This window comes from Trachypithecus francoisi, unplaced genomic scaffold (genome assembly GCF_009764315.1).
Source record: "Trachypithecus francoisi isolate TF-2019V2 unplaced genomic scaffold, Tfra_2.0 Lachesis_group0, whole genome shotgun sequence".
NCBI classification, from domain to species: domain Eukaryota; kingdom Metazoa; phylum Chordata; class Mammalia; order Primates; family Cercopithecidae; genus Trachypithecus; species Trachypithecus francoisi.
In genome coordinates this window covers 6,576,263-6,595,606 of record NW_022681453.1, presented here as the reverse complement: position 1 = coordinate 6,595,606, position 19,344 = coordinate 6,576,263, and the positions used below count along the sequence as shown (strand labels likewise).

At 37.4% G+C, this 19,344-nt stretch overlaps 1 protein-coding gene across 4 annotated transcripts in view; it reads left to right on the top strand.

Moving 5' to 3' along the window:
* LEKR1 (leucine, glutamate and lysine rich 1) overlaps positions 1-19,344 on the top strand; it is a 234,131-nt gene that overhangs the window by 190,129 nt on the left and 24,658 nt on the right. For all 4 annotated transcript variants that reach the window (XM_033203290.1, XM_033203296.1, XM_033203307.1 and 1 more), the window contains exon 10: positions 1,451-1,544. In XM_033203290.1, the coding sequence (XP_033059181.1) occupies positions 1,451-1,544 (94 nt within the window). The remainder of the gene's footprint in view (positions 1-1,450; positions 1,545-19,344) is intronic.

The following is a 19,344-nucleotide window of genomic DNA, read 5'->3' as shown; positions in this document are numbered from 1 at the left end:
CATCAGAGTTGTCAAAATTAATGACATAAAGCTGTTCATAATATTTATTAGAAAGCTGCTCATAATATTTCTCTATTATCATCTTAATATCTGAGGGATCTATAGTAGTATCATCACTGTTATTTCTGATATTAGTAATTTCTGACTTCTCTTTTTTATTCCTGATTAGTCTACCTTGAGGTTTATTTTATTGATCTCAAAGAAACAAATTTTTGTTTTACTGATATTGTCTATTGTTTTTCTGTTTTCCATTGATTACAACTCTGATATTTTTTACTCTCTTCTGCCTATCTTGGGTCTTGGTATTAGGAAAGGAGGAAAGAGTTTGAGGTTACCCCAAAGAAGTAGACTATGTAGAACTTGCTACTGCATGGTTGTGGTAGAAGAGAGAGAAGGAAATGTCTGAGATGATTCAAACCTTCAGAAATGACCCTTGAAGGTTTTCAGAAGTCAGGAGGAAAGAAAAGATTGTAGGAGATGATATTTAATTTGGTTTTTGATGTATAAAATTTTTGGTGTTCATGGACCATTAGGGTGGAGATGTTGAACACGCAATTATAAATGAAAGTCACAGGTTTTTGCAGGAGGGTCAGAGCTAAAAGGAAAAGAGTGATGATGGAAAACAAAAGGATTAGGAGAATGCATGAGCAATAGAGAAGAATCACATGCATAGAACATAAGAAGAATCATAGTGATCATACAAGAGGAAAGGGTCCCTGATCAATAAGCATACTTCTGCTGCTACTACTGATTTTTTATCTTAATTTCAGTGCCCCTGTGAAATGCTCTCTTGAATTTCCTCCTTTCCTTACTTCCATCCAGAGGATCACAAGCTAAGCATTAAGATCTACTAACGTGGATTAAGATAATAAAGTGATCTTTATTTTTTCAAATTTCTAATATGTTTTATGCTATATTGCATCCCTGACATAACACATCTCTCTACTTAATTTGGTTTGTTCCTATCAATATTTGAGATAAGTAAAAGAAAAGAAAATTTCACAGGAACTGCTAACATGTATTGGCTTAATGGCATATCCCAACATATTTTCCTTTTTTAAAGAAACCAAATATTGTCTGGTGCTGTTTTAGAATTTAGTCATATACTTTTTGAACCACAACTTATGACATTTTATTTTATTTTTTGCACACATGAATAGCCAGAAGACATTTTATTGTATTTGTGACTCTGCATATGTTGTTAGTGTTTATTGCCAAAATAATATCTTACTACTTATTAAGCAAAAATTGAGCCTGGGAAAAATACCATATATGCAGCCCTTGTAAATTGCTGTTAATAGTTAAAATGATAATGTAGTAGCAGCATATATACTGCTAAAGAAAATAAACAGACTAAGTTTTGAAGTAATATCTTCTGACCCAAGAACTACAACTTAGGAATTGTGTTAGGGGTAAGTATTGACTCATTTGTCGGGTTTATGATTTTCAGGGAATTGATGCTGATTTCACATCAGAAAAGCATCGAGCAGCTGCAAGAAACCCTTAGACAGAAGCTGCTGAGTGATGATAACTGGAAGGAGAAGGTAACGGTAGCGTGGCTTTCATCAGCATGCAACCTATTTGCTTTTTAAAAATTCTGACCATTTGTCAGAAGACTCTTCCAGATAGATTTATTTGCTTCTATGCACACTTTTGATTCCTTCTGGAATTTCCTAGACCAGACATGCTTATGGAATGTGTCTTTTCCAAAATATTAGACAACATAATGAAAAATAAACAATGATAACACATTTTGGAATCTTGTAAGATAGCTCTTGGTTCTCATGCAAAAGCGTATCTTTTTGCTTTTAAATATTTTCTTATTTCCTCATCAACTGTCACAATCTACATTTGATCATATTCTTAAAACCAGGGAAATAATTCTTACAACTTCTCTTCTTCTCCTATAAGAAGATGAAAGAATGGAAAATGACTTAGAATTATTTGGTTTTGGACTTTTGACATATATACCCTGACAAAGTAAAATGAATAAGCATTTAGCTTGCTAGTATTTACAGATAAATGTTTGCTGTTAGAGTACAAAAAAAAAACTGCATTGGTTTTGGTCTTTGGTCTTTTTTGTAGTTTTCAAAGTTTCAACAATGAATAGGTATTACTTTCATAATTTTAAATAATAAAAGTAATACTTTAAAAATTGTTAGTCCAGGCCGGGCGCGGTGGCTCAAGCCTGTAATCCCAGCACTTTGGGAGGCCGAGACGGGCGGATCACGAGGTCAGGAGATCGAGACCATCCTGGCTAATATGGTGAAACCCCGTCTCTACTAAAGAATACAAAAAACTAGCCCGGCGACGAGGCGGGCGCCTGTAGTCCCAGCTACTCGGGAGGCTGAGACAGGAGAATGGCGTGAACCCGGGAGGCGGAGCTTGCAGTGAGCTGAGAGCCGGCCACTGCACTCCAGCCTGGGCGGCAGAGCAAGACTCCGTCTCAAAAAAAAAAAAAAAAATTGTTAGTCCATACCTTCTCAGGTCATCCACAGCTCTAGTCACTGAGTTAAAAGCAGTCATCTTTCTGCCATAAACTTCCAGTACTCCTTGATTGATCCCTGGGCCGTAGTCTACACACTGACCCAAAACATTCCCAACTCATTCTCTTCCGTGACTGGTATCTATGCCTAGCACTGGCCTTCTGCCTTAGTTTTCTTATTATGCCTTAAATTTTCCTCTAGAAATGGAGCTGGTCACCAAAATTCAGATTGTTTGACTGAAGTCCTGACAACTTGTTTGGGTTTTATCAGATTCTTCTCCTTGGGGATTGAATCCCATAACTTGTAACCTCAGCAACAAGCAGTGGCCTCCTTCAAACTAACATCTCTACCAGGAATCCCTCACTCTACCATCCAACATACTGAAACCCTTTAGGTATTCTTGCTGGCTCAGGACAATTTTAAATTTGTCACTTTCATTTCCAATCTTCAAACAGTTGGCCATACTCAGCCAACAGTAGCCCTCTAAAAATAAGTACCCCTTCCCTTGTCCATCAGGGTACACAGTCAGGATATAGTAAAAATGATCACTGTAACAATAGTACTACATAGACCAAAACAAAATTGGAGAATATGGACTAATGTTGCTATTTGTGTCTCATTCTTATTTTGTTTTATTTTGTAGCATAGGCCTTTTCTTTTCCTTCTTCTCTGAGGCCCAGCTTCTTTAATTCTTTCTTATTTTTATTAGCCTCAGGGTATTCAACTGACAGGTCTGCACTTATTCACTTTCCCTATTCTTACCAATCTATGTGTAAAAATTGAAAAAGAAGATTATCAGCCATATTTTGTATAATCCAAAATATTCAAATTAGAACAATGAAAGATTGTTTATCCATCCAACTGATAGAAAAGTTTAACACTGTGGTTAAGATCTAGTGAGATCGTCTCTCATACCTACTCTTTAAGGGACTAGAAATTAAAGCAACCTTTTTGGAAAGCAGTTTGTCAATATGTACCAAGATATTGTAAACTTCCCATGTTTTGACTCAGAAATTTTACTAATGGAATTAATGTGAATAGAGATTCAGAGAGTTATTCTGCTTCTCAAACTCCTGAGCTCCTTCTCTTAGTATGATGGAGTAAATTTTCCTGCTTTTGTTTTTGTAGAAATTTCCCATCTCCATATTCATACTCCACTAGGGGTTTTTGGATACATTTCACTGGAGAAAAAGTCTCTGTTTATGATCCCCTCTAGTACTTCTGTTCACTGTACCCTGTCTTGAGGTGCTAACAGAGTAGAACAAGTTAGTGTCAGCATCTGACATATAAAAGCATTTATGTTCTTGCTTTATGCTATTAAGTTAATTTGGTGGTAAAAATAATTCTATATAATATTCTATAAGTTCTTGCTAGGACCATGATATCTTTCTAATGAATTAATTATATTGCAGAGGTATTTTGGCATGTATAATTTTCTATAGTATAAATGGACATTTCATTTGGTTGAAAAGACATGACTTCTTGTTAATAAATGTTATAATTTAGCTAGCAGTAAATCAAGATCCAGACCAGGAAAGCAAAGGACTAATAATTATGCCTTGGCTATGTTAGCTATTGAGACTATGAATAAAAAGTTATCTAAAAGTCTTCTCATGAGAAAGGAGAATCATTAATATGACATTGTCATCTCTTTCTTGGGTCACTGTGCCTTTGCCGAAGAATGAAATGTTCTTTTTACAAATATATAATACACATATTAAAATAAACTTCATAGATTAAATGGTTTTAATATGTAAAAAAGTAGATAGCAATTTGTGTCTGTGCTTAATTATTTTAGAGTATGTAAAAAGCACATAATAAGATCAATAGTTGCTATGCAACAAGGATGGCACATTTTTAAATAACTGCATATTTACTAATTGTCATGGATTTTTATTTCAAGTATTACTACTTGAAGAAACAAATTAATGTGAATGCTGAACCTTTAAAATTGGTTTTAAATTTACAATGTTGTTACTATTTAGTTAAAATTTTGTAATTAAAAAAATAGCCACCCTGCTTACATAATCAACTCACATTATTTAATCACTATCACTTTTTAGTGCAATAAGCAGATTCTAAGCAAATATTTTCTTAGATTATCATCAAGACATCATACTTAAGAACATTTTAGAATTAATTACCTCATTTAAAATAGTACATAGAGCTTAAATTTAGAATTTATAACTAATGACCTCATTTAAAATAGTACATAGAGCTTTTGAGAAACCAGTAGTTAAACAAACAAAAAGCTTATTTCTTGACAGAAGCAACTAGATTGAGAGTGAAACTGCAGGTGAGAAAAGTTTACTTCAAGAAATAGTCAATTTTCAATTTTGAAGGAAGGCAAAAAAAAAATCTCAAATTAGTTTTCAAAATTGAAGAACCAAATGACCTAATAATTCCTAATGTATTTTAGTATGCTATTATTAAAATTAAAACAGATAATTTCTGACATACAAAATGTGACACAGATGATGTTATTTATAAAATATCAATTTTAATTTATGCATAATAAACATGGATCAAAGGAATATTGAGGACATGCTTTAATTTTAATATTTTTTAAAATGCAGTTTTAGAACTTGAATTAATAAAATCTGAAAATTTTGGGTCAGGATTGGCCAGCAGAGATCATCTCATAAACCACTAATCTAGATAACAAAAATTATCTCTATTAATAATATAATTTTCATTATTATGACATTATTATTTCCATTTTGCACGTTACAAAAAAGACTTAGAGAAGTTGAGTAATTTACTAAAGCTATAAAGGCAGGAAATGAGCTGAGAATCAACTTCCATGTTGATTCTAAATACATGATTCTAAATACTAAATACAAAGTTCCATATTTCTGCATTTGGCCAAGATGGAGTGACAGGGACCAAATTTACCCTCCTACCTAAAACAAATAAAACAGTGAGGAAAAGTAGAAAACAATGGTTTCAAGACACTGGACATCTGGCAATAAAAGACAGTGATTCTTGAAAACAGAAGACAAACAAGGTGAGCCCTGTGATTGCCATAACTTAGTGTCCTGAAAGACATTTCAGGTCATGGTGCAGGGAGTGGGAATCTAGTTTGAGCTTGTCAGATTCTTTGAGTGGAGGAAACCTTGCAGAGTCCTGGGAGATCATGGTGGCTAAAGTTCACGGATTGTGTTCACAGGAGAGAGCTACACAAAGGAAGAACACCGGAGATCTACAAAGAGTCCCACCTTGCATATGTTCATGATCAAAGTGTACGTGTGGGAAAAGCACACAAAGCCAAGGACAGACCAAGCCAGAGAGAGTATTGAATACTCACACATTGCCAGTGATTTGCATTTCTATCAGCCAGACTGGAAAACCTGTAATTTATAAGGCCCTGGGTAGAGTGCTCAAAAGGGTCTTGCATCACAAGTTGAGAATAATTAGCCCTAGATGAAATGCTGATTTGATTCTGCCTAATACATTTTAAAAGGCAGACCTAAAATAATCAAGCTGATCTCAAGAAACTTAACTGCATCCTAGGACAGAGCTCAAGAATATTCATAGGAATACAAAAATATCTAGCACCAAACAAGATAAGTTACAACCTTGGAAATATACAACAAAATAGGGCTCAAAATGAAAAGAAATATCAGTAAATAAAAACTGACCCAGAATGAAAAGAAATATCAGTAAATAAAAACTGAAGCAGAAGTGAGAATTAGCAGAAAAAACATTAAAACAAATATGATAACTGTATTCCATATACCCAAAAGCTAAAGAAAAAATTGACCATGTTAAGTAGAGAAATAGAAGATAAAAAAGACCAGTTACTGAATTTTGAGAGACGACAACTAGATTATCTGAAATTAAAAGTACACTGGATTGGATTGATGGCAGAGTAGACATTCCAGAAGAAAAGTTTAGTGAACTTGAAGATGCAGCAATAGAAAAACTTTTTAAATAAAACAAGATAGACTCCAAAACAAAACAAACAAACAACTCAAAAAGAACATCAGTGAGCCATGAGACAGATTCAAGAGGCCCAATATATCTGTAATTGAAATTCCTGAAGGACAAGAGACAGAAGAGGGAACAAAAAAAAAAAAAAAAAGGAAGAAATAATGACTGAAAGTTTTACAAATTTAATGAAAACTAAACACCCATAGTTTTAAGAAGCTCAATAAGCCTCAGGCCCAAGAAACCAAGTGCACCAAGGGAAATTATAATCCAGTTGTCCAAAACAGTAATAAAAAGAAATATTTTAAAGCAGCTGGATTTCTTAAAGACATTATGTAGAGAGGAAAGAAGACAGCAGATTTTTTTTTTTAATCAGAAACAATGCAAGCAAAAAAAGTAGGATTGAAAGTACTAAAAGAAAGTTAGGGGAGCAATGAGGAAAGCTGTCAACCTAGAATTCATACCAAGTGAAAAAATCTTTCAAATATGAGAGTAAAATGGAGACCTCTTCAAAAAGCACTGAAAAAATGTATTACCAATAGACCCACACTATAAAAAATGTTCAAAGAAGTCTTTTAGTCAGAAGGAAAGCTATACCAGATGGAAATATGGATCTACACAGAGGAACGTAGAAACCCAGAAATGGTAACACTGTGGATAAAGATATGGGTTTTTTTCATTATTTAAATTTTTAAAAATATAATTGATGAGATTTATAACATAGAAGCAAAATATATGACAATAAAACACAATGGCTGAGAGGATAGAAGTGGAAATATATTATTACTGTGAGATTCTTATACAATATGTGTAGTGATAATATCATTAGAAAGTAGACTGTATTGAATTAAAGACATATTCTCCAAACCCTAAAATTATAGCTAATAATCCAATAAAAGAGACAAAATTGAATTTTAAATACCAGTCCTAAAGAAGACAGGAAAATAAGGGAAAGAGAAAAAATATGAGATGGGCCAAATGGAAAACATAGCAAGATAGTAGATTTAAAGCTAATTATATCAATAATCACTTTAAATGGAAATGATCTAAACCAGAGATCAGCAAACTTTTTCTATAAAGGACCAGTTAGTTAATATTTTTGGTTTTGTATGACATACAGTCTCTGTCACAACCATTCAACACTGCCATTGTAACATATAAAAGAAACCATAGACAATATGCAAATGAATGGGCATGGCTGAATTTAGTCTGTAGGCCATAGTTGGCTAAGCCCTGGTCTAAATATTCTATTAAAAAGGCAGAGATGGAGGGGCGGAGCAAGATGGCCGAATAGGAACAGCTCCAGTCTCCAACTCCCAGCGCGAGTGACACAGAAGACCGGTGATTTCTGCATTCTCAACTGAGGTACTGGGGTCATCTCACTAGGGAGTGCCAGACAATCGGTGCTGGTCAGCTGCTGCAGCCTGACCAGCGAGAGCTGAAGCAGGGCGAGGCATTGCCTCACCTGGAAGCGCAAGGGGGAAGGAAATCCGTTTTCCTAGCCAGGGGAACTGAGACACACAACACCTGGAAAATCGGGTAACTCACACCCGAATACTGCGCTTTAAGGAAACAGGCACACCAGGAGAATATATCCCACACCTGGCCCGGAGGGTCCCATGCCCACGGAGCCTCCCTCACTGCTAACACAGCAGTCTGCGGCGATCTATCCGCAAGGCAGCAGCGAGGCCCGGGGAGGGGCCCCGCCATTGCTGAGGCTTAAGTAGGTAAACAAAGCCGCTGGGAAGCTCCAACTGGGTGGAGCTCACAGCAGCTCAAGGAAGCCTGCCTGTCTCTGTAGACTCCACCTCTGGGGACAGCGCACAGCTGAAGTCCAATAGGGGAAGCAGCGGGGGCCGGTGCAGACGCGAACGACTCTGTCTGACAGCTTTGGGGAGAGCCGTGGATCTCTCAACGCGGAGGTTAAGATCTGAGAATGGACAGACTGCCTGCTCAGGTGGGTCCCTGACCCCTGAGTAGCCTAGCTGAGAGACATCCCCCACTAGGGGCAGTCTGACACCCCACACCTCACAGGGTGGAGTCACCCCTGAGAGGAAACTTCCAAAGGAAGAATCAGACAGGTACACTCGCTGTTCAGCAATATTCTATCTTCGGCAACCTCTGCTGCTGATACCCAGGCAAACAGGGTCTGGAGTGGACCTCAAGCAATCTCCAACAGACCAACAGACAGGCCTTCTGACTGTCAGATGGAAAACTATCAAACAGGAAGGACACCTATACCAAAACCCCATCAGTACGTCACAATCATCAAAGACCAGAGACAGATAAAACCACAAAGATGGGGAAGAAGCAGGGCAGAAAAGCTGGAAATTCAAAAAATAAGAGCGCATCTCCCCCTGCAAAGGAGCGCAGCCCATCGCCAGCAACGGATCAAAGCTGGTCAGAGAATGACTTTGACGAGATGAGAGAAGAAGGCTTCAGTCCATCAAACTTCTCAGAGCTAAAGGAGGAATTACGTACCCAGCGCAAAGAAACTAAAAATCTTGAAAAAAGAGTGGAAGAATTGACAGCTAGACTAATTAATGCAGAGAAGATCATAAATGAAATGACAGAGATGAAAACCATGACACGAGAAATACGTGACAAATCCACACGCTTCAGTAACCAACTGGATCAACTGGAAGAAAGAGTATCAGCGATTGAGGATCAAATGAATGAAATGAAGCGAGAAGAGAAACCAAAAGAAAAAAGAAGAAAAAGAAATGAACAAAGCCTGCAAGAAGTATGGGATTATGTAAAAAGACCAAATCTACGTCTGATTGGGGTGCCTGAAAGGGAGGGGGAAAATGGAACCAAGTTGGAAAACACTCTTCAGGATATCATCCAGGAGAACTTCCCCAACCTAGTAGGGCAGACCAACATTCAAATTCAGGAAATACAGAGAACGCCACAAAGATACTCCTCCAGAAGAGCAACTCCAAGACACATAATTGCCCGATTCACCAAAGTTGAAATGAAGGAAAAAATCTTAAGGGCAGCCAGAGAGAAAGGTCGGGTTACCCACAAAGGGAAGCCTATCAGACTAACAGCAGATCTCTCGGCAGAAACTCTACAAGCCAGAAGAGAGTGGGGGCCAATATTCAACGTTCTTAAAGAAAAGAATTTTCAACTCAGAATTTCATATCCAGCCAAACTAAGTTTCATCAGTGAAGGAGAAATAAAATCCTTTACAGATAAGCAAATGCTTAGAGATTTTGTCACCACCAGGCCTGCCTTACAAGAGACCCTGAAGGAAGCCCTAAACATGGAAAGGAACAACTGGTACCAGCCATTGCAAAAACATGCCAAAATGTAAAGACAATCAAGGCTAGGAAGAAATTGCATCAACTAACGAGCAAAATAACCAGTTAATATCATAATGACAGGATCAAATTCACACATAACAATATTAACCTTAAATGTAAATGGACTACATGCTCCAATTAAAAGACACAAACTGGCAAACTGGATAAAGAGTCATGACCCATCAGTCTGCTGTATTCAGGAGACCCATCTCACATGCAGAGACATACATAGGCTCAAAATAAAGGGATGGAGGAAGATCTACCAAGCAAATGGAGAACAAAAAAAAGCAGGGGTTGCAATCCTAGTCTGATAAAACAGACTTTAAGCCATCAAAGATCAAAAGAGACAAAGAAGGCCATCACATAATGGTAAAGGGATCAATTCAACAGGAGAGCTAACTCTCCTAAATATATATGCACCCAATACAGGAGCACCCAGATTCATAAAGCAAGTCCTTAGAGACCTACAAAGAGACTTAGACTCCCATACAATAATAATGGGAGACTTCAACACTCCACTGTCAACATTAGACAGATCAACGAGACAGAAAGTAACAAGGATATCTAGGAATTGAACTCATCTCTGCACCAAGCAGATCTAATAGACATCTATAGAACTCTCCACCCCAAATCAACAGAATATACATTCTTCTCAGCACCACATCGCACTTATTCCAAAATTGACCACATCATTGGAAGTAAAGCACTCCTCAGCAAATGTCAAAGAACAGAAATTATAACAAACTGTCTCTCAGACCACAGTGCAATCAAACTAGAACTCAGGACTAAGAAACTCAATCAAAACCGCTCAACTACATGGAAACTGAACAACCTGCTCCTGAATGACTACTGGGTACATAACGAAATGAAGGCAGAAATAAAGATGTTCTTTGAAACCAATGAGAACAAAGATACAACATACCAGAATCTCTGGGACACATTTAAAGCAGTGTGTAGAGGGAAATTTATAGCACTAAATGCCCATAAGAGAAAGCTGGAAAGATCTAAAATTGACACTCTAACATCACAATTAAAAGAACTAGAGAGGCAAGAGCAAACACATTCAAAAGCTAGCAGAAGGCAAGAAATAACTAAGATCAGAGCAGAACTGAAGGAGATAGAGACACAAAAACCCTCCAAAAAATCAATGAATCAGGAGTTGGTGTTTTGAAAAGATCAACAAAATTGACAGACTGCTAGCAAGACTAATAAAGAAGAAAAGAGAGAGGAATCAAATAGACGCAATAAAAAATGATAAAGGGGATATCACCACCGACCCCACAGAATACAAAAAAAAACCATCAGAGAATACTATAAATGCCTCTATGCAAATCAACTAGAAAATCTAGAAGAAATGGATAATTTCCTGGACACTTACACCCTCCCAAGACTAAACCAGGAAGAAGTTGAATCCCTGAATAGACCAATAGCAGGCTCTGAAATGGAGGCAACAATTAATAGCCTACCCACGAAAAAAGTCCAGGACCAGATGGATTCACAGCTGAATTCTACCAGAGGTACAAGGAGGAGCTGGTACCATTCCTTCTGAAACTATTCCAATCAATAGAAAAAGAGGGAATCCTCCCTAACTCATTTTATGAGGCCAACATCATCCTGATACCAAAGCCTGGCAGAGACACAACTAAAAAAGAGAATTTTAGACCAATATCCCTGATGAACATTGATGCAAAAATTCTCAATAAAATACTGGCAAACCGGATTCAGCAGCACATCAAAAAGCTTATCCACCATGATCAAGTGGGCTTCATCCCTGGGATGCAAGGCTGGTTCAACATTCGCAAATCAATAAATGTAATCCAGCATCTAAATAGAACCAAAGACAAGAACCACATGATTATCTCAATAGATGCAGAAAAGGCTTTTGACAAAATTCAACAGCCCTTTATGCTAAAAACGCTCAATAAATTCGGTATTGATGGAACATACCTGAAAATAATAAGAGCTATTTATGACAAACCCACAGCTAGTATCATACTGAATGGGCAAAAACTGGAAAAATTCCCTTTGAAAACTGGCACAAGACAGGGATGCCCTCTCTCACCACTCCTATTCAACGTAGTGTTGGAAGTTCTGGCTAGGGCAATCAGGCAAGAGAAAGAAATCAAGGGGATCCAGTTAGGAAAAGAAGAAGTCAAATTGTCCCTGTTTGCAGATGACATGATTGTATATTTAGAAAACCCCATCGTCTCAGCCCAAATCTCCTTAAGCTGATAAGCAACTTCAGCAAAGTCTCAGGATACAAAATTAATGTGCAAAAATCACAAGCATTCTTATACACCAGTAACAGACAAGCAGAGAGCCAAATCAGGAATGAACTTCCATTCACAATTGCTTCAAAGAGAATAAAATACCTAGGAATCCAGCTTACAAGGGATGTCAAGGACCTCTTCAAGGAGAACTACAAACCACTGCTCAGTGAAATCAAAGAGGACACAAACAAATGGAAGAACATACCATGCTCATGGATAGGAAGAATCAATATCGTGAAAATGGCCATACTGCCCAAGGTGATTTATAGATTCAATGCCATCCCCATCAAGCTACCAATGACTTTCTTCACAGAATTGGAAAAAACTGCTTTAAAGTTCATATGGAACCAAAAAAGAGCCCGCATTGCCAAGACAATCCTAAGTCAAAAGGACAAAGCTGGAGGCATCATGCTACCTGACTTCAAACTATACTACAAGGCTACAGTAACCAAAACAGCATGGTACTGGTACCACAACAGAGATATAGACCAATGGAACAGAACAGAGTCCTCAAAAATAATACCACACATCTATAGCCATCTGATCTTTGACAAACCTGAGAGAAACAAGAATTGGGGAAAGGATTCCCTATTCAATAAATGGTGCTGGGAAAATTGGCTAGCCATAAGTAGAAAGCTGAAACTGGATCCTTTCCTTACTCCTTATACGAAGATTAATTCAAGATGGATTAGAGATTTAAATGTTAGACCTAATACCATAAAAACCCTAGAAGAAAATCTAGGTAGTACCATTCAGGACATAGGCATGGGCAAGGACTTCATGTCTAAAACACCAAAAGCAACGGCAGCAAAAGCAAAATTGACAAATGGGATCTAATTAAACTAAAGAGCTTTTGCACAGCAAAAGAAACTACCATCAGAGTGAACAGGCAGCCTACAGAATGGGAGAAAATTTTTGTAACCTACTCATCTGACAAAGGGCTAATATCCAGAATCTACAAAGAACTCAAACAAATATACAAGAAAAAAACAAACAACCCCATCAAAAAGTGGGGAAGGATATGAACAGACATTTCTCAAAAGAAGACATCCATACAGCCAACAGACACATGAAAAAATGCTCGTCATCACTGGCCATCAGAGAAATGCAAATCAAAACCACAATGAGATACCATCTCACACCAGTTAGAATGGCAATCATTAAAAAGTCAGGAAACAACAGGTGTTGGAGAGGATGTGGAGAAATAGGAACACTTTTACACTGTTGGTGGGATTGTAAACTAGTTCAACCATTATGGAAAACAGTATGGCAATTCCTCAAGGATCTAGAACTAGATGTACCATATGACCCAGCCATCCCACTACTGGGTATATACCCAAAGGATTATAAATTACTCTACTACAAAGACACATGCACACGTATGTTTATTGCGGCACTATTCACAATAGCAAAGACTTGGAATCAACCCAAATGTCCATCTGTGACAGACTGGATTAAGAAAATGTGGCACATATACACCATGGAATACTATGCAGCCATCAAAAAGGATGACTTTGCGTCCTTTGTAGGGACATGGATGCAGCTGGAAACCATCATTCTTAGCAAACTATCACAAGAAGAGAAAACCAAACACTGCATGTTCTCACTCATAGGTGGGAACTGAACAATGAGATCACTTGGACTCGGGAAGGGGAACATCACACACTGGGGCCTATCATGGGGAGGGGGGAGGAGGGAGGGATTGCATTGGGGAGTTATACATGATATAAATGATGAATTGATGGGTGCTGACGAGTTGATGGGTGCAGCACACCAACATGGCATAAGTATACATATGTAACAAACCTGCACGTTATACACATGTACCCTAGAACTTAAAGTATAAAAAAAAAAAAAAAGGCAGAGATGTTTATCTTAGATAAAAAATGCAACACCTTACTATATGTTGCCTATAAGAAATGTACTTTAGGATGTGAGGAAGATCTGACTGTGACATCTGTCATACCCTGTTGATTGCCAGGGTTGATCTGGCTGATCTGGCTGGCTAAGCAGGTGTCCCCATTCTCCCTTACTGCTTTACATGTGACCTTCTTGAAGCTGCACATGTTCTGGTGGAAGAGGATGACCTTTCTTGATAGAGGAGGACCATTCTTCTGTAAAGGGTATACGAGTAGCTGTGCTCCTCCCCTGCTAGAACTTCTAAATAAGCTCTCAAGAAATGCACTTTACTATAAAGACACCATAGATTAAAAGTAAAGAATGGAAACACAAATCAAAAGAAAGCTGGAGGTCAGGCGTGGTGGCTCACGCCTGTAATCCCAACACTTTCGGAGGCCGAGGCGGGCGGATCACGAGGTTAGGAGATCGAGAACATCCTTGCTAACATGGTGAAACCCCGTCTCTACCAAAAATACAAAAAAAAAAAAAAAAAAAAAATTAGCTGGGCGTGGTGGCGGGCGCCAGTAGTCCCAGCTACTCAGGAGGCTGAGGCAGGAGAATGGCGTGAACCTGGGAGGTGAAGTGAGCAGAGATCACGCCACTGCACTCCAGCCTGGGCGACAGAGCAAGACTCCGTCTCAAAAAAAAAAGAAAGCTGGAGTAGCTATATTACTATCAGGCAAAGTAGATTTCTGAGCAAAGAAATCAGAATACTTAATATTTTGCTAGGATTAAAGAAAGATATTTAATAATGACAAAGGGGTCAGTTCACAAGGAGGACATAATAACCCTAAATGTTCATTCACCTAGTAACAGAGCTTACAAATACATGAAGCAAAAACTGATAGAACTGTAAGGAGAAATAAATTCACTAATTAGAGCCTAAGATATCAATTCCTTTTCTCAATAATTGATAGAAAAATAGCCAGACAAAGAGTAAGGATTTATACAATGGAAAATGGTATAAATTTATTAACAGATACATTGAACATATTGTTAACAAATTTGACCTAAATGGTATCTATGGAATTCTCAATTTGACAGCAGAATACACATTTTTCTCAAGTGCACATGACCTTTTACCAAAATCGACATATTTTGGCTTATAAATAAGTCTCAATAAGTTTAAAAGGATTCACGACAAGTATTTTCTCTGACCATAATTAAATAAAATTAGAAATCATTAGCAGATCTGGACAATCCTCAAATATTTTGAAACTAAATAAATACCAAGTCCATTCCCTGAGCCCACTATGCTGTATAGATGTAGGGGTGGAGGGGACAGGTTACATGAAAAAAAACTAAACACATTGAGCTATAGAGTTCACCGGCAACACCTAAGTATACATATCCTTTCCACCTTGTAGTTGCTCTATGATCTTGGTGAAGTTACTCACTTCTCTTAGCTTATTTCTTAATCTAGACAGTGGGAGTAATACTTCTTTCATTATATGTTATTCTCAGAGTTGTGTAAGAATTAAAAGAGTTAATATATAGAAAGTGTCCTATAGCATACCACCCTAGCTTGTATTCATTTACTCAGTGAACATTCTCTCCTTCCATCCTAAGTTCACACAGTTCTTGACAGGATTTGACCTGCAGCCTACATATTCTGATTCCTTAGCATTCATTTTTCGACTGCAAATTCTGTTTCGAATAATCATCTGCTTTTATTATTTATTCAGTAGCTATTTCAGAAATAATCTGAAGTACTGTAATAATTTGCAATCAGTATTTTTTTGTAAAATAGTATAATAATTTATTTTAGGAGATATATCTTTAAAAATTATGTATGCATATCAAATATAAGCAAATTATTTGATTCCTACTTTGGCAACTAAAATTCCCATTGGTTTTAAAAGTATCATTGAGTAATAAATGGTCAAACATGGTGTTTGGCTCCATGTTCAACAAGAAAATCATAATAACAAAGTCAACCACAAACATCTCACTTGGAAAATAGTGAAAAGGCAGTATTTTGCATATTGGTATAAGACACAGATTTTATAAAATACTAATTATGCATTTCAACAACAAATACAAAAGAAATTTAAAAACAATGCTCTGAATGCTCTGGAGTCATCTGGAGGCCTTCACTGAGGAGATGAAGTTTGAGCTAGAAGAGGATACAGATAAATAAAAAACAAAAATAATTAAAACCTAGGATGTGTACAAAGGTAATAATTGATTTTACTTTGTGTGAATCTTCAGTTAATATTACTCCTGCTTTTTTAGAAATCATAATTTTCCCCTTATCAAAATTACTATTAGTTATTGTATAAAGTGGTTCCTGCTTTATATGTACGCCATCAACAAATTTATTCTTTTTGCTCAAACATCGCTCCTGTCATCTAAAATACTTTAAATTATCAGCTCATATCAACATTTAAAAATAAAAACATGGCAAGTTGGCATGAATGCACCTACTCAAAGACAAATAATACACCCCTTAAGCAAATCATTGTGTTTATGGGCTCATCATTTTGTTCAAACTAATCAGATCATGAAGGAACCAGTAATCTCATTTCTCTGTGCTAACTCCTCAACACATTCAGATGGCTCTTAGCATCCCATTGCAGCATTCCTAAATGTTGGAAATCCCATGTGAAGCTCATCACTTTGCTTCTCCTTCTCAGATTGTGCAAATTAAAAATCAAGCTAGCAATAGTCAATCATTCTTCTCCCTTTTGTCTCCAGTGCTTGTTCTTTCCCACTGACCATATACTTATTCCTTCCTTGTTTTCTCTCTTTACCTACAGTAGTTCAAGGAATAGTTCAGGGGCAAGAAGATCTTGCTTTCTAACTCAGGTAAAACAAAGCATTCAACTCATTCAAGCCATCAGCCATCACCTTTTCTTCCCTGAATACTTCATTTCAACTTCATCAAAGGAACCCTGCTGATTTTCTAAGTGACCTCATCTCCATAATAATTTTTGAAAACTTTTTTTAAAGGTTCTTCTAAAGTCCTTCTGTCATCTAATTTTTGTCTTATTCCACCAAGTTTGCATATATTCTCACTGTCTTAATTTGAGCAATCAGTCCATATTTGGAAAGATGTCGTTTTGTCCTAAAATAGCTATTGAACTCTACTAATTAACCACACAAGATTTTTTAAAATACTTGATATCTTAGCACCTCAATACACATTTTCTTGAGCTTCTCAAAATAGCTTGTTGCTTTTTTACGAATAGTCTCAGGGCATCTTATGAACAATTAATGCTTATATTATTCACTTATTATTGATTACTATTAACAATTATTAAGAACTATGTGACTATTATTTATTAATAATAATTGAATGTTATTGATTATTGACTTTTATATTAATATTATACCTTCCAATTTTTCCAAATGTTTTACATTTGGTTTCTCTTTTCATAGATTCTTGACTTATCTATGCCAGTGTGGTCAAAGCACTGTGATCAAATGAGAAAAGTAGTGGCAGTCAGACTGGAGGAATCCAGGACTGCCACCATATACAGTGTTTAAGTTGCAGCCTGCACCAGGCCAAGGCAGCAAAGGGAGCTGGAATCTAGCCTGTACTCTGCTCATCAAGTCCTATGCCTGGCATGAGACTGTTTTCATCTAAGGAAGGGGTGCTTTGTCAGTTTACACAAAGATGTCATATGTGCTAGTAGTGGCCCTGTAAAAGGTCATATACAGGAGTTTTGATATATTAATGCCTTGAGAAACCACGAAGAAGGAATTTTAAAAATCTAATTTATACTTTGTAAAGAATACTGTGCTGTGTGTCATAGCATGGGTTGGAGCGAAGCAGGAGTGAAAGTGAGGCGGTCAGGAAGTGATGGTGGCCAGAACTAGGTGATCGGGAAGTGCTGATGAAAGTTGAGACATAGAGAAATGGATGCAAAGCATCTTTTGAAGGTAAAATGAACAGGATTTTGTGTTGGATTGGGTGGGGAGGGTAAAGGAGAGAGGTGTGAAAGATGATGTTCCAGTTACTGACTTGAGTAACTAGATGAATGGTAGAGCTGTATCCTGAAATAAGGGGGAGAAACAGGCTATGGGAAGAGTGTAGTTACAAGATTTCTGGGTCATACAATTCGTTGGAGGCACCTGTGAATTATCTAAATGGCTACCAGGAGGCAAAGTGGATTTACGTACCTGAAATTCAAAAGAATGTCTTCTTTTTTTCTGAGTGCCCCTGAGACTTCCTTTGTCTTCAACAGTCTGAGAGCAGCCCATCTGAGTAATTCCGTAATTCTGTAATGTTGCTAAAAGATCATCAGTAGCCTATTATCCCAAACAATCCAGAAGTTTATTTTGAAAGAGCCAAAATCCAATACTGTATAAACATAATTACTTTCCCTTAAGGCAGATGCTCAATCTTATACCCAGTACAATAAAACCAATGGACCCCACACTGGGGCTAGTCTTCCATCTAGTATTTTATTTAATGTAAAGGACTTCCTTTAACTTTCTTAGCAAAATTTGTGTCCTTGTACCCTGATTTCATTGTTCCCTTGAGAAATTTAGGTTAATCTCTTTCCTTGTCTTGGTGGCCTAAATCACACAGTCACAATCAGTTGTGAGTTTTTCCTCCCAATTTACCTGGCTTTATCCCTTCTTAGAGTTTATAATCCTGGCACAGTGTAAGCCTAGAGCCAGCCTGTCACTGGGATTGCCTTCTCCAGTCTCTCTAGATGAACTCCCAGGAGTAAATTACTCCAGTACTCATAGATTTGTTCTCTTTCTTGTTTCAGTAGGCAGAGCCAAAACCAATGGTTAAAAACCACATGGAGAGAGATGTTGGCTCAACTACAGGAAAGACTGCCTAATGCTTAGTGCTGTCTGAAAATGGAAATGCCTTCTGGGGAAGGAGTGAGTTATAGTTTCTGGAGGTGTGAGGCACCCAGCAGTCAGTCATTTAGTATGGAGTCAGTAGTAGAGACTGAAGGGTCAGAGTGTGGAAGTACTCTCCACTGACTATTAAATTCCTACTCATGTTAGAGCTTTACACAGAAGCTTTGCCTCCTTTAATCCTCATAACAACCCCTAAGGGAACTAGTTATAACCCTACCAGGAAGGGTTACAGTCACAGACTTAAGATCACTCAGTTAGCAAGTAGCAGAGCCAGGATTAAGAGCCAGGATTTAAACTTAACTTCATCTGCATCCAGATTTCTTGCTTATTCTTTCCACAATTCATGGAAACATGAGAGATTGAATTAGGGGACTTCTAAGGTCCCTTCTAGCATTATGATGCTATCTGAGTCAAAGTATGGATACAGATGCTCTTCACCTTTCAGTGGAGTTACATCCTGATAAACCCATCATAAATTCAAGGTATTGTAAGTCAAAAATGGGTACTCTGTAGACATGATGGAATGTGAAAACACAGTATCTAAAAAATACTGGCAACACAGTACATACACTGTACAGTATCAGTTGTTTGCCCTCATGAGCACATGGCTGACTGGGAGCTGCGGCCCAT